At 39.7% G+C, this 20,930-nt stretch overlaps 1 protein-coding gene and 1 long non-coding RNA gene across 2 annotated transcripts in view; one reads left to right on the forward strand and one right to left on the reverse strand.

The window, feature by feature from the left end:
* The first annotated feature begins 270 nt into the window (after positions 1–270).
* On the forward strand, positions 271–5,330 carry LOC138765076 (uncharacterized). The gene is made up of 3 exons (XR_011358460.1): positions 271–1,048; positions 4,886–5,010; positions 5,109–5,330. It is a non-coding gene; the product is annotated as an uncharacterized lncRNA (long non-coding RNA).
* A 2,666-nt stretch (positions 5,331–7,996) lies between these two features.
* LOC138765543 (chemokine-like protein TAFA-5) overlaps positions 7,997–20,930 on the reverse strand; it is a 175,373-nt gene continuing 162,439 nt past the window's right edge. The window contains exon 3 of the mRNA XM_069942573.1: positions 7,997–8,154. Within this exon, the coding sequence (XP_069798674.1) occupies positions 7,997–8,154 (158 nt within the window). The remainder of the gene's footprint in view (positions 8,155–20,930) is intronic.

The raw sequence follows: 20,930 nt of genomic DNA on the forward strand, positions 1-20,930 counted from the left end.
CAATAATATTGTGTTGAAATATTATACGAAGATTTCAATGTGCATAGTCCTAAGATTTGAACTGAGGAAGAATCATATTTGTGCGGAAGAATATTGTTTTAGTTTCTGGTTGATCTGTTGACTTTTTCTCATCCTGACCAACCATGATCCACATTCACTCACTTGGTTTATTCCTGTTTATTCAACGAATTCAGGTCATTGACTGTGGAAAGGGGGAAAAAAAAAGGTATAACTGGGAGGGGGGGTGGGGGCATAGATTCAAAGGGAAAATTAAGAAGACCACCCATATCCAAGGAAAAGTTTGGAAAATAAGTCAAGAATTGCACGATTAAAAATAGTGCAGCAGAAAATTGGCACTTTGCTTGAAATTCAGTACCTTCATTCTGTCACCTTGGATACAAGTCATAGGAACACTAAGATTATTAACGCAACAGAACCAGAACTGCTCTGATCACTCTGTTTAGTGATGGCTGATGCCATCCTTCTTTAAAATTCAGATAAAAGTAAGCATTCTTTAAAAAAAAAGGAAGAATTAATTTACAGTTGCTCAAAAGTTGAAAACCATTACCACAATCAACTAACATTAGAGATTTGGATTGAGGAGATTTCTGCTTTTGCTTGCCGTCTTCAGTGTGTACTTCATGTTCATCTGCAGTGAATCTGTACCAGAGAATATAAACTTGTAACCTTTATGACATCCTTCAAGTGAAGACAAATTGCTTCTCTTTATCAGTTCCTGAGAGTAATCTATATTAATAGCACACAACCTTAAAATGTAAGCTGCATATATACACTCCATTAGCAAGGTTAAATCCCCAAATACACAGTGTCATTTTGATTTTCAGAATGTGGACCAAAATTTTTATTAATTTTGGAATTGAAATTTTGATCAGATCTCATATAAAGCAGCAGTTCTGGCCGGATGTTTTGCAGGGAGTTGGGCAAGGAATGGGAACAGAGCTTGCTGCCAAAAATCCAGAGGTCGAACCAAATTTAACAGTGGTACTCAAATATCCCACTTCTCACCCACAGTTGGGTAGGTTGAGAGGTTAGTCAACTACATAATTTTTAAAAATTTAGACATACAGCATGTTAACAGACCCTTTCGGCCCATGAGTGTGTACTGGCCAATTACACCCAGATGACCTACACCCTCAATACGATTTTTTTTGAACCGTGGGGAAAACCAGAGAACATGGAGAAAAGCCTCGCAGACATGAGAGGAATGTGCCAGTGCCGGGATTTGAACCCCGGTCGCTAATGCTGTAACAGCCTTGCGCTAACTGCTATGTTAACTATGCCACCCTGGATACTGGGTATGAACGTCAGCAAATGGAAAACTGTAACTTATGAGCAAAGTAGAGGATAATTCTGGGAAAACAGTGAAGATGGTGGAAAAGAGAAGTAGCAAGAAGTGAGATATTGGAGAAGCACAGGTGACCTGGAGCCCAGCAATGCCACCATGACCAGCAGCACCCGTGAACCCAGCAGCAAGTGAGAGATATAAAAGGAGAAGCAGATATAGTGGGAATGACCATCTTGGGAATGGCTTATAATAGACTATGAAGTTGAAGTGCTACAGGTTTTGGTGATCATCGGGCTTCAATCAGGAGGGTGAGTAGTGATCAGGTATCCCAAACAGGGATACCATTTTAGATACATTTTCGGATGATCTCTCAGACGAAAGTGATACCAGCATTCAAGTTTGAGACACCACAGTTAGCTCTGTTGCATAGCAGGACTGGGAAAAGTCTAAACAGCAATGATGAGGAATTCATGAGTGAGGGGAACAGGCAAGTGTTTTTGCAAAGGAGACCGAGACTTTGGGATAGTACATTGCCTCCCAGGCATGTCTTTAGGGCACAGAGAGTTTTAGAGGGAGAGAGAATAGCCAGATGGGTAGAGACAACATTGGTAGGAAAAGGGAAGAGAACCTACAGAGTGAGTTCAGGGAGTTAGACTGTAGTTTAAAATGCGATAACTTTAAGTTTTATGCTTATGTCTATTTGTTTCAATATACCCTGTACAATGGGAAGGATTCTGCAATGAAGAGAATCCCTCGCATGACAAGCAACAATTTACAGAGCATGATGTACAGTAAAAAAGGAAAATCAATTAGCACTGAGCAAGGGCAGTGCTCATAATCAGTGAAGATTGGTAAGAACTTCTCCTCCACAATCTTTATTAGTACCGGAGCACCACAGGGTTGTGTTCTTAGCCCCCTGCTCTACTCACTTTACACTTACGGCTGTGTGGCTCGGTACGAAAATAACACCATCTGCAAATTTGACGACAATACCACATTTGTGGTTTGTATAAAGGAGGGGGATGAGTCAGCATACAGGATGAAGGTTGAAAACTTGGCTGAATGGTGCACCAACAACAATCTTGCACTCAAATGTCACAAAAACTAAGGAGCTGATTGTTGACTTCAGAAAGGGAAAGCCAGAGGTATAAAATCGAATAACCATTGGGGGATCAGAGGTGGAAAGGGTGAGCGTATTTAAGTTCTTGGAAGTCACTATCTCAGAGGATCTTTCCTGGACCCAACACACCAATGGCATCATGACAAAACACATCAGCACCTCTACTTCCTCAGGAGTTTGCAGAGATTTGGTATGACAACATAAACCCTGGCAAATTTCTACAGAGGTGTGGTGGAAAGTGTGGTGACTGGCTACATCACGGTCTGGTTTGGGAACACCAATACTCTGGAGTGTAAAGCCCTCCAAAAGATAGTGGACACAGCCCAGCTCATCACAGATAAATCCCTCCCCATTATATCTGCAGAGAATGCTGCCATCAGAGAGCAGCAGCAATCATCAAAGACCCTCACCACCCAGCACAAGCTCTGTTCTCACTGCTGCCATCAGAAAAGAGGTATAGGTGCCATAAGGCTCCCGCCACCAGGTTAAGGAACAGCTGCTACCCCTCTACCAACGTCAAACTCAATCAGGACTTTTATTTGTGCATTTTATGGATTTTCTTTTTGTTCTCTCTGTATTGCACGGTTTGTTTCGATTCATTATCTGCTTACAGTTCGTTATTTACATATTTACGCTGAGTACAGTTTATTTGTTGCACTACCAATTAGTGGTAATTCTGCCACATCTGCAAGAAAAAAAAAGGATTCTCAGGGTTGTATGTGATGACATGTATGTACTCTGACAATAAATTTGAAGAAGAGGGATCAGAGAACATAAAGACAGTATTTAGAGAGGATAAGAAAAGGGTAATGAATCTTGAGACTGATAGAGTCTCGCTGAAGGGTCGCAACCCAAAACATTGACTGACCATTTCTCTCCATGGATAATCCGTGATCCGCTGAGCCCCTCCTACTTCCCATTGCTTGCACAAAATGCCATTATCTGCAGTTTAGCCTTTCTCTAAACCCAGTGGGTGGTTGGGAGCAGGGGTTAATGATAAACCCTGCAGAAATCTCTGAAAAAGAGATTACAAGAGTTGTTCGAAGGAAATTGTCACTGTGGAAGTGAGGAAAGTTCATAGGAAGAGTGCATGCAGCACTAGTGCTGGGATAAACTTTCCTTCTGGTGTTAGAACAGTGCTTATTAGCTGCAGGCAACCGCTTCCTCCAATACTTCTTTACCAGCTCTTGGCCCTGAGAAACGAAGCTTGCATTTGTTCAGTACAAATGATTTCCTACTTTCTCATGCCAGAGCCTTGTTTAAACGTCATGATCATCTTCCTCCCTCCTCACAACCTCTCCAGGCTACATTGAAAAAAATGCTTGCAAACCCTCAGAACCTAGAAGCACGTTTGCACTTGACAAGAACTCATGCTTCATAGTTTTATCGACTATGAACCACACAGCAAAATACAAGATAGACTTATGAAGAGCTTTTACATGTGGATTTTTAAAATTAACTTTATTTTCTTATTTTTTAATGATATTTGGACGAGCAAGTCTTCGGATTTCTATCCAGCATTAGCTTCAAAAGCAATGTTTAACCTTAAGTGTGCTCCTGGTGAGATCAAGGTTCTAGAGGTGATACCATCACAGGGTGACAGGTGTTGTTTCCTCTCCCCACCGACATATTGCAGGCTTTCATTTTTTGTTCTTTCTGCTATTCATATGCTGCTGTTCCTATAGCTACCAGTTTCAATTCAGTTGGTTTTCTTGTAATATGAAAAATGTGGAGAAAAAAAATTACCAAATATAAAATAAACAGAAGATAAATATAGTTTATTTGCCTGAGGAAATTTATAAAGCACAGTTGAAATGAAAATGTGGTGTCAGGACACGATCCAAAATTATTAAAATTAAATTGATTCTTAAAAAAATTATGCACAGTTACAGATCCTTTCAGCCCATGAACCCATGCTGCCCAATTACATCCAACTGACCTACAACCCCCAGTAAACTTTGAACAGTGGGAGGAACCTGGAGTACCTGGAGGAAATCCGCGCAGACATGGGTAGATCATAAGGGTTAATGGTAAACCCTGATCAGCATGGGTTCACCGGATTTGAGCCCTGGTCATTGGTTCCGAAACAGCTAACCATTAGTTTCACATAATGAAGATTAATTGCTGCATTCGTGGACATGAAGAATATATTATTTAATGTTCGTTCATTAGCTTTTATCCCTGCATTCTTTTACATGTTTCCTTCTTAAAAAGTCAGGCATCCTGCTGCTCCACATTGTTAGAAATAGCCACGGTAATCCTCGCCTTCATGCGTGGACAGTGGGGCTCCTGAGTTATTTATCTGCCAGAACACAGGAGCTCAAATCAACTGCATGCTTTCTAGAGACTTCCAGTATTAGCTGTTGGATGAGCTTTGAGAGCAAGAGCCAAATCTTGTTCTCCTAAGCAAAGTGAAATTGAAGTAAATTATTTGGTCTTTCACTCTTACTTCTGATTAGTCCAGCTCAAACCAGGAAATAAAATGGATTAGAGAGACATCAGAAATTGTAGATACTGTAACCTGGAGCCAAAAACACCATGGTCATGGTGGAAGAAGTCAGTGGGTCAAGCAGCATCTGTGGAGGTAAAGGAATGGTCAATATTTTGGGCCAAGACCCTACATCTGAACTCTAATAGTTTGTAATTTTGCAACAAATAGATTAATCCTGATATGTTTTGCAGGAGAAGCTGAATGAAATCACTAGATGAGCAGTGTGAGAAAAACCTGCCTGGCCACATAGGGATGGATATTTCTAAATTTTGTTCACTTTCTTCATACTAGATTAAATGAGTATAAGAAGCAAAGCAATGGAGTTTACATCTTTAGATTTGCTTGGAACTATTCTTTCTCTCAATTCTTTAAATTATGATTTACCACAGGGTATAAACATTTTCATTAATTTAAGCATATATTATCATTAAAAATTTCAGTCTCTTAATAAATGTGGTCCTGCAAATCTTGCATCAACCCTTGCTTCGAATAACTCAAGCACCATTTTAATTATATCAGCATTTGATACAAATGACCTTTATCATTTCTCTATTTTGCCTTTAAATAGAAAAGAAGTGCTTTGCAGTCATTTAAATTACAAAATATTTTCTCTCTCATCATTTTAACAAATACAATGTGTGTAACCTCCATTAATAGTCACCACTTGAGAGCACCTTTATCATGAAACAGGGAGTGAGGAGGCTTGTAATATATTACTCTACTTTACATTCCTCTGTATGGGGAGAAAATTGTTCACTTCCACCCAAGCATGTGATTTAAGTTGCTTCATTACTGTGCTTACCAACACTTAAAGGAGTTCATTGATAAATTGACACATCTCTATTGACATCAAACAACTTCTCGAACAACGGAGCACTCTGCAGCTAGATTATTAAAGCATTTAATGTTAGAAGCCTTGACCACTGCTTGAAACATGTTAGTGGATTATAATTGTAGGCGGGCTGTAGTGAGATACACTCTCAGTGTCATGACAGCTCAAAAATCACATCCAATTGAAAGCTCTGACTTCTCAACATTCTGTGTTGTTATTAGGCCAGATTTTCCACCAAAATATCACCAGTTATTCAAACAATTGCTGATAAAAAAAAAACCAACATCCTGTCACTACAGGGGAAATTATCTTTTCAAAATGCAGTCTTGCTGTCAGCTGCTTCCAACTGATATGATGCGCTCACAAGAATGACCATGGGGAACAAAAGTTCACATACCATGCAACAACTCAGTAAAGTCACAGATGAATTACTAGTTTTCTACTTCTTATGTCCCATTGACATTTATTTATTCCTCTTACAGGGTCATAGTAATAGGGAGAATCTAGGGGATTATAGACCAGTTAGCCTTACATTAAGTAGTGGGCAAACTATTGGAGAGAATTCTTAGGGTCAGCATTTACGAGCATTTGGGAAAGAGTAATCTTCTCAGGGATAATCAGCACGGCTTTGTGAGGGGTAAGTCCTGCCTCACGAGTCTAACTGAGTTTTTTTGAGGAAGTAATAAAAGAAATTGATGAGGGAAGGGTAGAAGATGTTGGGCATATGAATTTTTACTAAGGCACATGACAAGATTCCCTGAGGTAGATTCATTCAGGAAGTCATGAGGCCGGGGATCTATGGCAGAATTGGCTTGCCTGCAGAAAGCGGAGCGTAGTAGTGGATGCAACGTATTCTGCCTGGAGGACAGTAACTAGTGGAGTTCCACAGGGATCTGTACTGAAGCTCGCTTTATGTGATTTTTACCGAGATGAAGAAGTAGAGGGATAGGTCAGTAAGTTTGCAGATGACACGAAAGTTGGAAATGTTGTGGATAGCGTAGAAGGTTATCGTATGTTTCAACAGGATATGGACAGGAATCAGAATTGGGCAGATAAGTGGCAGATTGAGTTTCAATCTCAATAAGTGTGAGGTGACGCATCTTGGATGGTCAAACTTTAAGGCAGAGTACATTGTTAATGATGGGATTCAAAACAGTGTGGATGATCAGAGGTAGCCCAAATTCATAGCTCTTTCAAAGTTGCCATGCAGGTTGATAGGGTAGTTAAAAAAAGCTTATGGTATGCTGCCCTTCATTAGTTGGAGAATTGAGTTCAAGAGTTGTGAGGTAATGTTGTAGCTCTATAAAACTCTGGTTAGACCACATTTGGAATATTGTGTTCAGTTTTGGTCACCTCATTACAGGGAGAATGTGAAAGGTATGATGAGGGTGTAGAGGAGTTTTATTAGGATTAAGAAAGTGTCTTATGAGGTAAAGTTAGCAGGTAGGGCTTTTCTCTTTGAAGTGATGAGAGAAGACAATAGATTCTACAAAAAGCATAGATATGGTGGACAGCAAGTACCCTTTTCCCAGGACAAGAGTAGCAAACACCAAAGGGTATCTGTAGAAGGTGAGGGGAGAAATATTTAGGGGAGACATCAGGGGTACATTTTTTTGTTACATAGAGAGTAGTGGGTGCTTGAAATGCATTGCCAAGTGTAGTAGTGGAGGCCAGTACAATATGGACATTTAAAAGACAGGTATGAGGATATAATAAAAATAGAGCATTATGAGTATAAGGTAAGGAAGGTTTAGTTTGTTGAATAGGTTTCTATCATCTTAGGCTGAAAGGCCTGTAAAATGCTGCAATGTTCTATGTTCTATGATGGCTTTTTCACATTTGCAACTTTTCCTTCCTTTCTTCATAGAAGAGAATAAAATACCTCAAATATGCAGTACAATGTGCAATTTATTTCACAATCTTTTCATAAAATATGCATCATATTTATCTATTTGTAGACAAGGTATGTAATGAATTTACTTCCAAGTTAACTGCCTTTTTTCATTGTATTACAAAATGCATTAAGTGTTTGCATCTAATTCCATTAGACTGTAGATTGATACATCCTATAGATATTGTCTATTACATATTTCTTTTTTTTAAAAAATGCATTCAGCCCATTTTTTCTCTTGCATATTTTTTCACTATTGACTGTGAAATGAAGACGTTTTATTGCAATTGCTGTTACAGATTTTGAAGTTCCTTGAAAATGTATGAAAATAGCATAGTGTATACAGTGTAATATAATTAATGATATAAATCCTCAGAGTTGCCTACCGTTATTGTTTTTATTCGACCACCTGGCTGTGTGCAGGTCCAGCCTGACTTGTTCATTAATAAACCACAAATTTCTCCTTCTGAACAGGGAATCATTTCACACCACTGCTTACTCTTTACAACTCGAACTGCAAATAAAAAAAAGGGAATAGTTAGGCCACATTGAAAAATGAATAATTGAAACATTCTTTCATCAATGTGAAATGAAACTGAGCAATGCAGTGGGCTAGCCAGATCTCAAAATATTGGGCAACAGAGAAGTCATTTGGCTTGTATTTATCGTCCAAGTAGAAACAACCAACATTGTTTCTGCATTGCACCATTCTGTCACACTGTAGTTGCATCCCTGGAAAATGCTTGGGTCCAAATAGAAAATGATGAAAGCTTTCTCTGTTTTGTGTCAGCATTCCAAATGAAACGAATTTGAACATTGTTAATGCAATCCCAGTGGTGTGGAGCAAAAAGCTGGATGTAATTTGTCGCTGAACTGACAGACTCATTTGCTGGCTAAAAGGATGGTAACAATGCAAAGTGGACAAAGCCACAGTGGTATATAGTATGCATTCGTCTTCTGAGATTGACTTAAAAGCATATTATCAAGCCAATGTAGATGAAGGCTTAGTCCGCATTTAAATAGGTTATGCCTGAACTGAAAATGTTTGATGCCAGGCACGGATGGCAAAATAAAAAGGACTTGATTCAGTAACGTTACCAGATGTCAATCTAAATAAGCTTTGCAAATAAACATTTGCTTTGGTGAAAGAAAAACAAAAGTACAGGTCAGAAAAACCATGACAGAACGCAAATGAATTCTCTGCAACTATGATACGCCTTGTCAAGAAAAGCTGACTCTGTAGGGAGTTCATCAAGTTCCTGTTCATTCCTTCATCAATCTAAATAGAACATCACAGAGCAAAGAGAGACCAAGGGGATAAAAGATATCAAAACTGTTCCTTAAGAAACAGATCTAGCATCTTGAACAAAGAATGCAAAACTTAGACTGTGATGAGCAGCTGACATTTAAACTTTGTTTTAATCTTCATTTGTTCTTAATGTTCAAGCTACTTTGAGGTATAATTTAAGAAACACTGCTCCAGTGGTTTAAATGACATGGTTATACATCAGTTTACTTTAAAATTAATGGTGAAGAGAAAAGCCAACAAGTCATGGTAATTAATTATACAATTTCTTTACTTATATATAATTCAATTTTTTTAAAATTTAGATATATAACACTGCAACAGGCCATTTCAGCCCAAGAGCCAGTCCCGCCGAATTTACACCCAATTAACCTAGATCCCTGGTATGTTTGGAATGGTGGGAGAAAACTGGAGCCCCCCCCCCCCCCCCGAAATAAAACCCACGCAGATGTGGGAAGAACGTACAAATCCCTTACAGACAGCTTTGGATTTGAACCCTGGTCCCGATCACTGGTGCTGTAAAGACGTTGCGCTAGGCCAATCATGCTGTCCACACACAAAATAAAAATCAAAACTAAAGCTTAAATTTTAATTCTGATATGGGGACTATGCAAATGAAGCGTAGGTGAAGCAAAAATTGTATCAGAATATTCTTATCAGTAATGGAGACATAGGACTTTCACAGTATGAACATCCATTCTCCTACATGTTACGAGCCCTAAGGACACCAAAACCCAGCATCAATAGATATTCAACACGACAAACAATTACTTAAACAAAAGTTGCTTTTAATTATCTTTGAACATGAAAACAGAATCAAACTTTAACTTATCACTATTAACTTAACTAACTTAACTTAATCCCCTTCTAATTCTAAGCACATGTGTATGTAATGTGTGTGTAAGTTCAGAAAAGTTCTTTGGTTGACAGTTCAGTCTTACTTCTTATTCTTCCAGGTTCACCGGTTGCAGGCAATTCTTATATTGTGAACAGAATTTTATATGTATAAAGTTCACCAGGCTTTGGTGCTCAAAAGGTAAATGCTTAGCGCTCAGGAAGGTTCTTGTAGGTTTACAGAGAGAGATGTGTGGTTCCAGGATTTCCACAATTGAGGTACCACCATTAGTCACCTCAATGTCTTGCTGATGAAACTTGCCCTACCAGGGTTCTCCAGATGATAACCTCTTTCTTTCAGGCTATCACAGAATTCCTTTCTGTTCCACTTATTCCAAGTGCTATCAGACAGATAGCACTTCCAGCCATCCGCCACTCTGCAGCTTCTGTTTCAGTTCCAACAAGCTTCTCCTGGCTTGTTACAGCTTTCTGTGTCACACACAGTCAAAGACTCCCTTCTTTCTCTGAGATTCAAACTGCCAGGCAGCATGTCCTTCTCTCTCTCACTTGCAAAACCCCTGACCTTCTCCAGCAAACAATAGGAGTTCCTCTTTTGGTCAATCTGTTGTTTTAGGTAAACAATAACCTCTCAATGACCTTCTGTAAAGAGGTATTAGGAGATGCCCTGTCCCTTGCTGTGGCTTTTAAAGACAATAGTCCATTCATTCACTTTAATTAACTGGTGAAACCTTCATAGCATTCTTCATAACTTCTGTAAAGTTACTGTGAATATGAAATCTTCAGTATTTCAAATAAGATCAGTTTTAAAGTGTGTGTATGTAACCTACTCTAATTTTACCAATTTATCTCCCAAATACTCCATCACATACACACATAATAAATTTTGTGGACAAAGTATTCCCTGGGTTTTGCTTCAGTTAATAAATGTTATTATAAATTAGGTTCTTCAGTCCTCTTTGAATGGTTTGGAATATCAAAGAATAAAAGATAGATTGATTCACCAGTAACAAAACAGCAACTGTGATATTTTTCTTGCTCTCCATCAACATTCTCCACTTAAAAAATGTTGGGAAGTTTTCAATTTCCTTTTATTTTCTCAACTAATAATGTATATTAGATCAACCTGTTAGCACGAACAAGTACTAAATTAAAATGGAAATGAATAATGAGCTTCTTTCAAAATGACAATCAGCCTTCATTGTAGCTACTATGAAAACAACTGTAGGAACTTCTATACCAAAGATTTCGCCATAAACAGCATGGTGGCACAAGGGACTGCAGATGCAATCTGCATCAAAAAATAAACCTGAAGTAACTCAGGAGGTTGAGCAGCATTTGGATGAGTTGGGGTTGAGGGGGTAGGCGGAAGAAGGAAATCCATCGGTAGATTCCTGACATGAGGACGGATCTTGATGCAGGGTCTTAACCTAAAATGTCAACAATTCCTTCCTCGCTACAGATGCTGCTTGAGTTGTTGGGTTTCTCCAACAAACTAGATGCAGAAAGAGAGATTGCTTCATTGAGCACCTTCACTCTGTTCACCACCACCCACCCCCCGTTCAGTGTCGCCAGCAACCCCCACCGCCATCCCCTGTCCAGTGCTGCCACTCCCATCTAGTGCCATCACCCCCCGTCCAATGCCACCACCACCCCCCATCCAGCCCTGCCACCATCAGCCCTCCCATCCAGCGCTGCCACCAACCCAGCAGCCTGAACATGCCAGAGATTATGTGATCTCAGAAGCTAAGCAGGCATAGAACTGGTCAGTACTTGGAGTGGAGGTCACCTTAGAACACCAGGTGCTGGGAACTGGACAAAATGATGACTCTCTGTCTGCCTTATGGTAGACAAAGGTTAAAGAATTTAATGTATGTTACATTCTAAGTGGAGCATTAAGTGACAATAATGGAACCTTCACTTTTACCTTAACTTTACCTCCCCCCCCCCATCCACTGCCGCCACCTCTCCCCCCATCGTCCAGTGCTGACATCACCCCAAGGATTTCATGCCTTGGGGTCCATGAGGGATCAAGGATTCCATAAAGGGGTTGATGGTCTAAAATGTTTGGGGACCCCTGGCCTAGGTGATTTAAATTAGCCAATGGTAAAGTGTGCACTAATTAGTGGCCAAAGTCCAACCTTGATTGACAGGTGATGTGACTCCTGAATAAGTTTCAGACAGGGAAGAAACATGACCACCCACAATACATACATTCCAGACAGGTAAGGAGGCAGCGGTGGGTGTGGGGGGGGGGGGGGTGTGGATGATGAGAATGGCTGATCCACATAGTCGGTTTTAGTGATATTGCAATAGTGCCAGGTGATCATTGATATCCATCTGACTTAAGAGGGATGACATGGCTTCAGTTTAATGTCACATTGGAAAGCCATGAAGCGTTCCTTCAATAATGCATTTGAATTCAATCTAAACTAACTACACATTTTACAGAATTCAAAAATATTCAGAATCAGTATTTATCGTCATGAACAAGTCATGAAATTTGGTGTTTTGTGGCAGAACTAGTGCAAACATTTATATTATAACCATCTTATGACATTATAAAAAAAAATAATAAGAATAATAGGGCACAAAAAGTAAGGCCGTGTCTTTGGTTCATTGATTATTTAGGAATCTGATGGCAGCAGAGAAGAGCTGAGTGCTTGTCTTTGGGCTCCTATACCTTTTCCCCAATGATAGCAGAGTGAAGAGGGCATGGCCTGGGTGATATAGGTCTTTGAGGATAGAGGTGACTTTTTTAAAGACACCGCCTCATGTAGATATCCTCGTTGGAGTGAGGCCTAGTGATTGTGATGTTGCAGGCCAAGTTAACAACCCTCTGGATTTTATTCTTGTCCTGAGAGTTGGCTCCTCCATGCCAGGCAGTGATGCCAGCAGCCAGAATGCTCTCCACAGTACTCCCGTAGAAGTTTAAGAGAATCTTAATAACTCCTCAATCTCCTCACAAAGTATGCCAGCTGGTGAGCCTTCTTTGTGACTTCGTCGATTTGGAGGCATCAGGACAGATCCTCGGAGATGTTGACACCCAGGAACTTGAAGTTCTTGACCCTCTCCACTACTGAGCCCAGGTTGAGGTCTGGGTTGTGTTCCCCTGGCTTCCTTCTGAAGTCCAAAATCGTTTCCTTGGTTTTGCTGAAGTTGAGTGCAAGGTTGTTGTTACACCATTCAATGAGGTGATCTATCTCTCTCCTGTACACTTCCTCATTGCTGTTTGTGTATTGTGTTGTTTGTTGTCATATTATTGTTTTTAATTAAAGAAATCCAAACTTGACAAGTACCTCAAATGATCACTAGTTACAGGAAATAATTTTTGAACATATTCTAAGAATGTGTCAAATCACAACGGCAGTCCTTCTATGAGTGAATCAAAAACCACAAATATTGAATCAAAAAGCAGTTACAACACTGAATGGAGCTGTTCAGCAAATTGTGTTTTTCCAAATTGAAAAGAAGCAATGCAACACCATCCCACCTTCCAGCATTAGATTCAGCACCCTGAAAGTCATGACTATACAAGATCTTCACTACCATGCCTTTAAGCAGGAAGCTCCAGATCCCTACCTCACTCTGGTTAAAGCATGTATCTTCATTTCCTCTTTGATTCTTCTACCAATCAAGGCTCCCTGGCTTTTAAACCAGCTGCTGAGTAATGGGTCCTACCTACTTACATAATTGTATATGCTTCAATTTAGTCTTTGTTTCCTTTGTTCCCAAGAAAACAACCTTAGCCGATATAAATTTTGCCCTTTGTTATAATATTTCATCCTTAGAGTATCCTCTTATATCTCATTTAAATTTTCTCAAGTTCAGGTGGCCATGGCCCAAATGGCATTGTATAGTTTGATGCCTTGACTAACAAAAGAAGGCATATTGAAAGCCTTTCTCACCATGCTTTTGACATGTGATGCCCATCTTTAATAATCTGTTGTCTCCAACTTCGTCCTTTTCCTCCACTCCAGTCAAATTCATTATGTTCCCTTGGAAGTTATGCATTGATGGTTAAATCTTCCTGTCTAGCTGAGAATTAAGTGGAACTGCAGTCAAGGTGTTGTGGTCCAGTAGTGGAGCAGTTAATCCGACTGCCTCACAACTCCAGGGACACAGGTTTGACCCTGACCTTGACTGCTTCCTCTGTGGGGTTTGTGCGCTTTCTCTATGATGGTGTGGGTTTCTGCCAGGGGCTGAAGTTTCTGCCCATATCCCAAAGGTAGGATAACTGATTATTCTAAATTATCACAGACCTACAGCGAAGAGGAATAGAACAGATATAATGGTTCTGATGAAAGCTTGACAACGGGCTGAATCACCGCATTCTTTGCTACAATAAGAGCAAGGCAGGATTCATAAGAATCCAAAGTGTGCCAATTCTTTACAGCAGCAAAAATTCTCAGGGTTCCAGCCTCAGCAGCATGAGTTTTGTAATGCAGACAGAGAATGGCTCATTACAGTATGATAATGCCTCACCACAACTCATTACCCTATTTGAGCCTTTGAAATCAGTCAGAACCATCATGTTTAAATTGAAGCAGCCAGTCTTTTGTAAGTACAATGTTAGACACCAAAACCAGAGAACTTGGAGAGGTAATCAAAGCCAGTGGCACACGGATGCAATGAAGACCTTTTCAAAGGAGCTCCAAATGTATTAAAGTAAAGAGAAGGAGGAAGAAAATTGTAGATTATATGAGAAGATGTCAGAAAGTTCTGCTGATGCCAGTGGAACAAAAACAAAACTCAACAATGGACTGTACTCCAAGTCAGTACTCCAATGACATCTTGGTTGAAGAGGAAAATTGGAAAAGCCGAGCTGATTGAAACAGCGAAGGGATTTGTCATTAATGCTGAGCTCAGTCAAGCAAAAATATTTGGAAGATCCTGTGCTCTTGCGATTCAAATATGTATGGGTTTAGTAGGTTAATTGGTCATGTGGGTGGATTAGGGTGGCATGGGATCATGGGCTGGAAGGCCCTACTATTGTTCTGTATCTCTCAATTAAATTAAATGCATGGTTAAACATACCAGTTAACACAGTGCTGTTACAGTGCCAGCAATCAAGGCTGGGGTTCGAATCCAGCGTTATCTGTAAGGAGTTTATATTTGCTCCCCATGTCCACGTGGGTTTCCTCTGGGTTCTCTGATTTCATCCCACTGCTCAAAATGTATTGGGGGTTGTAGTTCAATTGGATGTAATTGGGTGGCACAGGCTCATGGCCGAAAGGGCCTGTTGCCATGCTGTATGTCTAAATTTATTTCTTTTTAATTAAATCTTGGGTGTAAAACTTGCATCTCCGTGACTTCAGATTATCAGGAGCTAAATCAGTATCTGGTTATTGTTACAATGTAGGAAACGAGGCTGTTAAATAGGGCACAGAGCACACAAACATTACTAAGGATCCGGATCATAAATCGTTAACTGCTTCTCTTTCCACAGATACTGTCTGACCTGCTGAGAGTTTGCAATATTTACAGCTTTTATTTCAAATTTCCAGTATTTGTAGTTTTTTATCCTCAGTTTCACATATTTAGGGATATTAATAGAGGGACAAATATTGGTCAGGAAACTCCATAACCCTCCTTCAAAATTGTTTTATGGGACCTTGTACATTCACCTGAAAGAATAGACGGCTTTGGCTTGGAGTGGTTGTCTATGCTTTGTAAAGTCATGAGAGAGGAACTAAGCCCAAAATATTCCAAATCATCAAACCCTAAAAATACACAGCTGGCAGAACAAAGAACCTGCTGTGGCGGTACGCCATTCTGCAGGCAAACCAGCCCAGCTTGTCACGCACGCGACGGGGCAGCTGGCCAAAATGGTGCCATCGGGGGTTTCCTCCTGACCTCGGCACCGGGCTCAAAAGCCCATGCTTGGGGACCCACGGGATGCCCCAGTGACATCGGGGCCCCCCAGCGCGGTTCTCAGCCAGGTCCGGGCTGGGAGTATAAGACCAGCCAGGCAGCCTGCAATAAATCAGTGTTTGCTCCCTGAACTCAACCTGTCTGGTTGTGTGATTTTTTCAGTTAGCAGTGTAGCCACCGCTACAATTGGTGACCCCGACAGGTTCAAATGTCTTTGAACCCAACATGAATGACCCTTCGATCAACGCTCTAGCCATCAAGCTTCCCGACTTCTGGGTTCAGGAGCCAGAGACCTGGTTCAGCCACACAGAGGTTCAGTTTCACCTCCGCCAGATTTCATCAGATTCGACCAAGCTTTACCATGTGGTTGCCGCACTGGACCAGGCCACCACCAAACGAGTCCTGCACCTCGTTCAGCACCCATCTGCGGAAGATAACTACGGGACCATCAAGCGGGTGCTCACCGGCTCCCTCAGCCTCTCCAGACACCAGTGTGCCGCTTAGATGCTGCGCCTCAACACCTTGGGGGGGACAGAACTCCAATCAAGTTGATGGACGAGATGCTTGCGCTCATGGGCGATCACACCAACTGCCCACTCTTCAAGAGCATCTTCCTCGACCATGTGCCTGAAGACTTCCGGCTGTTACTATCCCAGGAGAGCTTCGTCGAACCTAGAAAGGTCATTCAAAAGGCTCAGGAGCTATGGCTTGAATGATTCCCGGAGGGCTCAGCAGTCCAGCAGGTTACAGTCACGGGCATGACCACGCCAAGCCTTCCTCTAGGACTGCGGTGGAACACCCGGCCCCTGCAGGGCCCTCAAAGAGCATAGCCAGAAGCAAGTCATCCACTTCAGGCCTCTGCTTCTTCCACCAGCACTGGGGAGCCAAGGCTCAGAAGTGTCATCAGCCCTGCTCGTTCCAGGGAAATGAGCAGGCCGGCCGCTGTTAATGGCTGTGGCAGCTGACCAAGAACAGCCTTCTCTACCTGCAGGATTCAGTCAGCAGCTGACGCTTCCTCATCGACACCAGGGCCCAGATCAGCATCATCCCGGCCACAGCCATCGAGTCCTAGAACCAGCCTCGAGGACCTCCCCTCCGTGCAGCGAATTCGAAGGAGATCCGAATGTATGGAGACAAGACCGTCCACTTCTAGATGAGCCAGTGGAAGATCTCATAGAGGTTCACCGTTTCAGCCCTTCCAACCGCCATCCTGGGTGTTGACTTCCTCCTTGCCCATGGACTCCTGGTCAGCATTCGATGTAGGCGACTGGTAGATGCCCTTACCTTCCAATCCATTCACCTCAACACCTCCCACACAGAGCAGCCACAGATGACCACGGTCAACATGCCCAAGGACGAGTTTCAGCTTATCCTGGATGTGTTCCCGTCCCTCCTCAACCGCAGTTCTCCACCACCTCATCACGCCACGGGGTGTTTCATGACATCCCCACCCAAGGCCCGCCTTGGCCCAATCTGGGCTTGCAACAATATTTTACCTCAAAGTTTGCCCACAATGTCTTTCAAACATATATTAAATTTCAATTCTAAATGGAACTTACTGTAAAGACCTTTGATCTTAAACAAATAAATATGAATGGATTTACTTTAGTAAATTCATCACAAATGATCAATCAACCAAATCCAACCTCCACTTGAATGTGTCTGATGGCATCTCTGTGATTAAGCTGCAGGATTCTTCCTGGTAACTTACTTGTGTATTTTTATGTTCCGAGTGCAACAATTTCACAGAGGAAATATGACTCAAGTATATTACTGAACATTCTGACCTTGAATTCAGAACTGTTTTTTTTTCAAAAGTTCTCTGCTGTGAAGACTAAAAGCATACTTCCCAAATGAGGTGAGTACGTTCTGTGTGCATTACAACCTAAATGAAGCTTTGAAATTTCAGACATAACTGAAAAAAGTTTTCAAAGTGAAATTTAATTGACTGCTGAATTCTAGCAATGTGCTTTTCTTGGCGCTGAAGCAGATCATTCAGTTGACTTAGTCGAGACAGAGATCCAAATTTGGAAAATACACAGGTTAACTTGTGCATCTTTTCACCTGGAGACTTTAGTAACCATACTAATTCCATTATTATTTCCAAGCAGGAAAACCACCTCAGACAAAGGTCACCTTCTATTATGGCCATTGTAAATGTGGAATCAAATAAATTCCAAAAAGTCATTGAATAATCAGCCAAATTCTTGATGGTCTTCTATACGTATATATCATTTCTTTAATCCTTGTTAATATTTCTCACCTCCCTCCTCACACTTTCTGAAAGTGTGATTTTTCACTAAGGCAGATTACCCCATGTGTCTGTTTCTCTCCTGAGTTTTGCACATGCATTTGTTTGTCTCAACATTGGTTGTTGGCAAGCTATAGTTCTCCAGAGGCCAAAGCTGAGAGTCCCACTTGTGTGCTCAACTCAACACATCCAACTGCTAAAACCTTGACCAAACTTCCCTTTGTTAACTTGTGAGGATCAGCACTCACTTTACAACTTCCATTGGCAAATTGTCGAGATCAGGGAAATCAAAACAAACACAAACACAAACAAAACCTACTTTTTAAAAATCTTGCATATTCAGATACAGTGTCCTCCATAATGTTTGGGAAATGTTCTTTTCTTCTTTATTTTCCCTGCATTCCAAACTTTTATATTTGTAATCAAACAATTCACATATGATTAATGTGAACATTCAGGATTTTATTTAAGGGTATTTATGTACATTTTGGTTTGATCATGCAGAAATTACAGAACTTTTAATGCATAGTCCCCTCATTTCAGGGCACCATAATATTTGGGACATAGTAATGGTGCGTATATCAAAGTAGTCACGTTTAGCAATTTGTTGCATATCGCTTGCATGCAATGCTTGAAGTGTGTGAATTCATAGACATCACCAGGTGCTGAGTATTTTCTCTGGTGATGCTCTGCCAGACCTTAACTGCAGACATTTCAGCTCCTGCTTTTACATAAAAGGACCCCAAAAAAACCAAAAATGTATCAAGTAGTGACCCTCAGAGGACAGACAGAGCATCACTGGTGCATCCAAATTACCTAAAATTACCATTTGTGATAGTATTCTACAAATGGGCCCCATAGCTTTTCAAACTGAAACTTTCTAATTTTAATATTGTATCTAATTTTCTCTTAACTTGGTGACAGAGTGTCCTTAACTTACGACCGTAATTGGGACCGAAGGATTGGTCACAACTCAGATTCACATGTCTTAATGAGGTATTAAAGCCATTTTTCAAAAAAAAATTCAACAAATGAACTGTTAATGAAGAATCTCAGCACATATACAGTATTTTTTTTTAAAACATGGTCTTATGTGTGGGTGTACATAACTAGTGTAGGTCATAAATTGAGGACTACCTGAATGTCATTACATCATGTAACCACTGTGCATGAGTCAGTGAGATTTAATCTTTTCATTTAATCTTAACTGCTCATCTGGCTATCAATATGCTCAAAGCTAAAACTTTCTCTTGACATCCCCACAAAATTATATCCAGTTCATGAGAAAAAAACAAACAAGGGAATTAAAGGGCATAGGTCTATTTTAATATTAAAAATCATTGATAAAGATTGAAAAATATTCTCCCAAAATCTTCTTAATTTGGAACACTCCCAAAACATAAGAATTAATGAATCTTCAAAATTTTGTACTTTTCACATAATGGGCCAACATCTGCATAAAAATGAGATAATATAACTTTAGACATATGTATTCTATGCACCACCTTAAATTGTAATAAACAATTCCTTGCACAAAATGAAGAATCGTTGATCAAACTAAGAGTAGAGAACCAATCCTCATCGATTAATGTTATATTGAGATCACGCTCCCAATCATTTTTAATCCTAGCAATTGAGGCTGATCTTAAATGCAATAAATCATTATAAAAATGCGATATCAACCCACTATGAACAAACTGTAAATCAAAAAATAGATCAAGAATACTTGAATCTTCAATTTGAGGAAAATCATGTGGTTTAGAGTGAACTAAATATCTAACTTGTAAGTGTCTAAAAAATGTCTATTGGAGAGATTAAATTTAACTAACAATTGTTCAAAAGAGGTAAAGCTATCTCAAATAAATATATCTTTATAACTTTTAATTACTAATCTGTGCCATTCCTTAAAGCCTGCATCTAAAGCAGAGGATGGGAAAAGATGGTTATCTATAATAGGATTAGCCAGAAATAAACTGTTTAACTAAAGAATTTCCTAAATTGAGCCTGTATTCTCAACCCATTTCTCATTATCAGATTATGTGTCAGTTTAGAAAACAAAGGGTAAAACGGAACCTAAAATTGCCCACACAGATGATTTCTTAGAAAACATCAGTCTATTTCCATCAAAGAAGGGCAACTTGCTAATTTATCAAATTTTTAAAATAAAAGTAAACTGCATATATTAATCATCCAATGATAGAATTGAAAATTTGGAATAACAATTCTCCTATTTCTTATAGTTTTCTGAAGATGGGATTTATTTAAAGATGGTTGCTTTCTCTGCCATACATAAGAAGAAATAGCTGTGTCTAGTGAATTGAAGAAGGATTTGGGGATAAAAAATGCTTGAGAAAAATTATAAAAAAATAGGTAGAATATTCATTTTAAATGAATTAATAGATCCAATCATTGCAACTGAAACTGGTAACCATCCTGACTGTAATACTTTAATCTAATTAAGTAATTCTACAACATTTTGTTTCATAAGCTTTTTATAACTTTTGTGATTGTAATTCCTAAATATTGGAATCAGTCTTTTACTATTTTAAATGGAATATTAGGATACAAAGAGAAAGATCCCTTTAAAAGTAAACTCTTGTGGAAATTTACTTTATAACCTGAAAATTGTCCAGATTGAGCAAACATAAGTAATATATTTATATTAAAACCTCTGGATTTGAAATAAAAAGCAATAGATCATCTGCATAAAGAGATACTTTGTGTTCAATTCCACTTCTGGTTATTCTTTTAAATTTTGTTCACTGTTAATGGGCATCCTTGTCACATTCCCCTATATAGCCTAAACAATTTTGACTGTTGTAAATTAGAATGAATTGAAGCAATAGGACATGATTATAATAATTTAATCCAATTAATAAAATCTGTACCAAAATTACATTTCTTTAAAGCAGCCAATAAATATTTCCATTCTACCTGATCAAATGCTTTTTCAGAATCCAATGAAAGAACACATTCCGTCATAGGGGTAGAAGGCAAATATAGTATA

The sequence above is a fragment of the Narcine bancroftii genome, chromosome 5 (genome assembly GCF_036971445.1).
Source record: "Narcine bancroftii isolate sNarBan1 chromosome 5, sNarBan1.hap1, whole genome shotgun sequence".
NCBI classification, from domain to species: Eukaryota; Metazoa; Chordata; class Chondrichthyes; order Torpediniformes; family Narcinidae; genus Narcine; species Narcine bancroftii.